General features: G+C 42.5%; 1 protein-coding gene across 1 annotated transcript; it reads right to left on the minus strand.

Annotated features, from left to right (window-relative positions):
• Window positions 1-954: 954 nt before the first annotated feature.
• Window positions 955-1,332, minus strand: LOC149472812 (protein GVQW3-like). The gene has a single exon (XM_089687565.1). The coding sequence runs from the start codon at window positions 1,330-1,332 to the stop codon at window positions 955-957; it is 378 nt and encodes a 125-aa protein (XP_089543691.1).
• Window positions 1,333-5,718: the final 4,386 nt, after the last annotated feature.

Raw genomic sequence — 5,718 nt, forward strand, 5'->3', positions numbered from 1 at the left:
TATTCCAGTGCTGAAGGTGACATAGCCAGGACGAAATGAAGGGAATGCCATAGATACAAGGCAATGCAGGAGTTAGGAGGGAGGGGGCTAGTCAGAAGGGTGAATTCTGCTGTTGTCTGGAAATGAGATCAGCACGCCCATTTGGCTGCGAATTTGGCAGGGGAATCGTTGGCTATATAAATTAGTTCTTCCATTTCAGCCAGTTAATGGATGCGTTTAAGCCATTCTCTAATGAATGAATGCAAAAAAATTACATATTGTAATACTATTATATACAAGCATAGTAAAATACTTTAAAACAAGTTCTGATTAATCTCTGTATCTATAAGCATTGTGGAGAAAATATAAGTTCACAACGCCAGCTCTGAAATCCTTGCAAATTTTGTCAGGCTGTTAGCCCTCTTATGTAAATAAAAAGCAGGTGTTTATAAGTTATTAAAAGACAGCTTCAGCGTCTTTGTTATGATCGATGAATGATGCCAATATTCAAGTGCAAAAGAAAGTGTGTCAGTTCACATATATGCAGATTGGATGCAGTTTGAACAGCATCAATTTTGCATGACATGTGAAATAACATTTCTTCCTATGGTGCCTTTTCACATATGTCTGGTGCACTGGCAGTGTGGATTCAGCGTGAATTGAAAAAGAGTTATATACGATTTCTGAGCAGAGTGGTCTGGATCAGGTGCGCATGAAACTGCACATGTCATCAGTTGTGAACAAGATAAAATCCTGACCTGAACCTGATCTATGAGAGGCGACTGAAAAGTTAGCGGCCTACCCATGAAGCATTTGTCTTGGCCCAATTTTATTTTTGCTACTCATAGTACATATATTTGCAAGGTTCCATACCATATTTCCAACAAATAGCTTTTTCTTTGTTTCAGTTATTGAAGATTGAAGTGCAGAAGGTCATCATTGTCTGAAAGATGGAGAAAGTGAGAAAACGTGCTGTTATCCAATACCTACTGTCTGCCACCGACTTGACACCTTGTGCATGTCCAGCATTACTGATAAAATGTGTCCAACACGTTCCTGGGATATGTCCACTTTCTCTGCGATAAAACGTTCTGTCGCACGCCTGTCTGCCATAACGAGATCCTGGATTGCTCTGATTTTTTCCTCCGTACAGGCAGTTGCTGGCCTTCCACTGAGAGGGGCATCTTGGACAGCAGGGTTCCCCCTCTTGAATTCCACCACCCACTTTTTAATGGTGGAATAGGAAGGGGCATCCTCCCTTAATGTTTCCATCATGTCCTTGTGGATGTCCTGTCCACTCATTCCCTTTTTCAGCAGGTATTGGATAACAGCACTTTTGCTCACTTTCTCCATCTTTCAGACAATGATGACTATGACAAAGATATGTACTATGAGTAGCAAAAATAAAATTGGGCTAATACAAATGCTCCTTGGGTAGGCTGAGAACTTTTCAGTCACCCCTCTTAAACCTGTTCTGAACCTGATGTAAACCTGACCTGAACTGCTGAACAACTACTATATCAATTAGCTGTGAAACCTGAGCTTCAATCTGCACCGTGAATCAGCACTAATAGGGAAAGAGCTAAGATTTCAGTGTCTGTGTTGTGAACTTTCTTCTCAATGCTTATAGACACAGAGATTATTAAGGGCTTTGGTATGATCTTTAAGGATCTTTGAAATGGAATAACCTCACATTAAAAGCAGCTAGAGGGGTTGGAGAGGGCTTGTTTAACCACCTAATATCCGCTATATATCACTGCTACAGAGCAGCATTTCTGTGCAAAATCACGAATATATACCTGATGTTGCACTTCCGCCACGGGGTGTGCACTTACTGCCGGAGGATCTCTTCTGCTGTCACACCATCACCGCCATTGCTAGTATAAAAAAATTAAAAAAATCCAGTATATGTACCATAGTTTGTAGACACTATAACTTTTGCGAAAACTAATCAATATACAATTATTGGGATTTTTTACTAAAAATATGTAGCAGAATACATTTTAGTCTACATTTATAAAGAAATTAGATTTTTTTTTAAATTTTATTTAAAAACATTTATTGGATATGCTTTATAGCAGAAAAAAAATATAGCTTTTTTTTCAAAATTGTTAGTATTTTTTTGTTTATAGTGCAAAAAGTAAAAACCATAGAGGTGATCAAATACCACCAAAAGAAAGCTCTATGTGTGGGGAAGGCATAAATGTAATTTGGGTGCAGCGTTGCATGACCGCACAACTGTCAGTTAAATTAACGCAGCGCAAAAAAATGGCCCTGTCGGGAAGGGGAGTAAATCTTCTGGAGGGTAAGTGGTTAAAGCTCTTTTACTGTTTGTTAACCAGTTGCCGCCCGGCCTATAGCCAGATGGCGGGCGGGCGAACAGCTCGTCCCTCCGGATGGACGCCATATGGCGTACTTTCAGGAACTCGCATTGCGCATGCCCGCAGGGCTGCACTGCAGTGCGATCTGTCACCGGCCGTGTACCTCGGATATATTATTATTATTATACAGTATTTATATAGCGCCAAAAAGTTTGCTCAGCACTGTACATTATAGTGGGGGACAGTACATGAGACAATACAGTAATAATAAAATACACGAGGGGTTCGAGGGCCCTGCTCTTTGGAGCTTACAATCTAGGAGGGAGGGAGTAGTGGTACAGGAGGAAGTGGCTGTGGGGGATGGAGTGGTAGGAGGAGTGGAGGAGATCGGCTGTTAGGTGAGGGCGGGGTAGGCTTCCCTGAAGAGATGGGTTTTAGGGTGCGCCTAAAGGTGAGGAGGGTAGGTGACAGTCTGATGGATTGGGGTAGTGAGTTCCAGAAGATGGGGGAAGACCTGGAGAAGTCCTGGAGTCGGGCATGGGAGGAGGAGACCAGGGAACTGGAGAGTAGGAGATCTTGTGAGGAGCGAAGAGTACATGTTGGGTGGTATTTGGATATCAGGTCGGTGAGGTAGTTTGGGGCAGTATTATGAATAGCTTTGTACGTCAATGTTAGTAGTTTGAATTTTATGTGTTGGGCAATTGGAAGCCAGTGGAGGGATTGGCAGAGGGAGGTGGCGGATACAGAGCGGTTGGTAAGGTGGATGAGTCTGGCCGCTGAGTTCAGGATAGACTGAAGCGGGGATAGTCTGTGATGAGGTAGGCCGGTGAGAAGGGAGTTGCAGTAGTCGAGTCGTGAGATAATAAGGGAGTGAATGAGTTGTTTAGTAGTGTCTGGGGTTAGGAACGAACGTATTTTGGAGATGTTGCGGAGGTGGAGCCTGCATGAATTTGCCAGCAATTGGACATGGGGCTGGAAGGATAGATTGGAGTCTAGAGTGACACCTAGAACTTTGGCTTGCAGGGTGGGACTGATGGTGGCGTTATTGGTCGTGATGGAGAGGTTGGGGGGGGGGAGCATGGGCTGGGGGGAAAACTAGAAGCTCGGTTTTGGAAAGGTTTAATTTGAGGAAATGGAGTGACATCCAGTCTGATATGTCGTTCAGTAGGCAGGTGATACGGGCGGAGACTGAAGGGGTGAGGCGAGGGGTAGAGAGGTAGATTTGCGTGTCATCGGCGTAGAGCTGGTAGTTGAAGCCGTGGGAGTGTATCAGTTGGCCAAGGGAGGAGGTGTAGATTGAGAAGACAAGGGGCCCGAGGATAGAGCCTTGGGGACCCCAACAGAGAGCCAGGAGAGAGCGGAGTCTCTGATGCCAAGGGAGTATAGTTTTTTAAGGAGGAGGGGGTGGTCAACTGCGTCGAAGGCCGCGGAGAGGTCGAGAAGTAGGAGGACTGAGTAGTGGCCATTAGCTTTGGTGGTTAGCAGGCCGTTGGTGAGTTTGAGTACGGCGGTTTCGGTGGAGTGTAGGGGACGGAAGCCAGACTGTAGGGGATCAAGGAGGTTGTTGTCGTTGAGGAGGGAGCTTAGGTGATTATAGACTAAGCGCTCGAGGAGTTTGGATGTAAATAGCAGCAGGGAGATGGGTCTAAGGTTGTTCAGGTCGGTGGGGTCCAGGGAGGGTTTTTTGAGTATGGGGGTGATGTGCGCGTGCTTTAGGGGGGAGGGGAATGCGCCAGTAGAGAGGGAGAGATTGAAGATGTGGGTGAGGGAACGTAGGATGGAGGAGGAGGGTGACCGTCGCAGTTGTGTGGGTACAGGGTCAAGGGGGCAGGTGGTGAGGCAGGCTTTGGAGAAGACCTTAGTGACCTCTTCAGTGATAGCAAGGTCGAAGGAGTGGAGTGTTGGGGGGGGTTTAGTGTGCGGGATGTTAGGTGGGGTGGGGGTCTGGGCAGTTGCAAGGTCAGAGGAGGGGAGTGTTGAGGGGGTTATCATGGGAGGGAGGCTAGGTGGGGTGGAAGTCTGAGCATTGGCAATATCCCTACGGATTGCGTCGATCTTGTTCCTTTCATGCCATCCATTGTATACAAGTGTGTCTAGCTGTGAATGGTCACAGTGATCACATGCACAAGCTGGGCCAATCACAGTCCAGCTGTGTCATGTGATTAGCCGTGGCCAAATCACAGCTAAGCACAAAAAAAAAAAAACCCTGAATGAATCGATTTTATTCAGGTAAATGCTTGCTCATAGCAAAGTAATTCTTTGCTATAAGCAAATTGTGTAAAAAAAAAAAAAAAATACTGATCACTTCCCCAAAGTAATACAATGTTACTATGGTAACATTATATTACTTTGGTCATAGTGAAATATGAAAAAAAAAATCTTAAAAAAAGAGAAAAGAAGTAATAAAAAATTTAAAATAATAATAAAAAAAGAATTATCAATTTTTTTTTTGTACTGTCACCAGTCAGTGTCCCTGATCATCGCCATGCCAGTTATATGATGACGCTGTACTGCACTGGTGACAGTATGTAAAAATAAAATAGTGAAAATAATTTTTTTAATTTCTTCATTTTCTGAAAATGTATGACAAAAAAATTACAACTTCAAAAAACTTGTCATGCCTCTTATGAAATACGTCACACTGTCTACTTTGCAAAAAGGGGTCATTTGGGGGATATCTGTACTGTTCTGACTTTCTTGGACCTCAAGAAATTAGATTGGCCGTCAGTACTTCAGGACTGATCAATATTCAAATATATACCATAGTTTGTGAACTCTATAACTTTCCTACAGACTAAATAATAAATACTGATTTGGGTTATTTTCACCAAAGAAATGTAGCAGAATACATCTTGGCCTAAATTTACGAAGAACAATTATTTATTTGCAAACTTTTATAACAGAAACAAAGAAAAATGTGGGTTTTTTTTTTCAAAATGTTCAGTCTTTTATTGTTAATTTAGCAAAAAGTAAAAACCCCAGTGGTTATTAAATACCAGCAAAAGAAAGCTCTAGTTGTGTGAAGAAAATGATAACATTTCAGTTTGGGTACAATGTTGCATGATTGCGCAATTGTCATTCAAAGTGTGAGAGTGCTGAAACCTGAAAATTGGCCTGGGCAGGAAAAAGTAAAAGTGCCCTGTATGGAAGTGGTTAATAATATGTAAATAGTTTATTGTCCATAGTTTGGACACAGGCTCAGATAGAAATAATGAGACAACATATGGAAAATGTTTATATAGCATGCTGTGTATTGTAAAGAAAGCAATCTCAACATTTTGAAAGAATTGCAGACTTAATACACATAACAGTGGCTGTTTTTGTCAAGTGACATTTAGAAACAGATGAATAAATATATTTGTATGTTTATGTTGTGCTTCATACATGATGTGTTCCCCAAAATGTCAGTTAAAATAAA

This window comes from Staurois parvus, unplaced genomic scaffold (genome assembly GCF_062004578.1).
Source record: "Staurois parvus isolate SC_StPar_1 unplaced genomic scaffold, SC_StPar_1.0 ptg000020l, whole genome shotgun sequence".
Lineage (NCBI taxonomy): Eukaryota > Metazoa > Chordata > Amphibia > Anura > Ranidae > Staurois > Staurois parvus.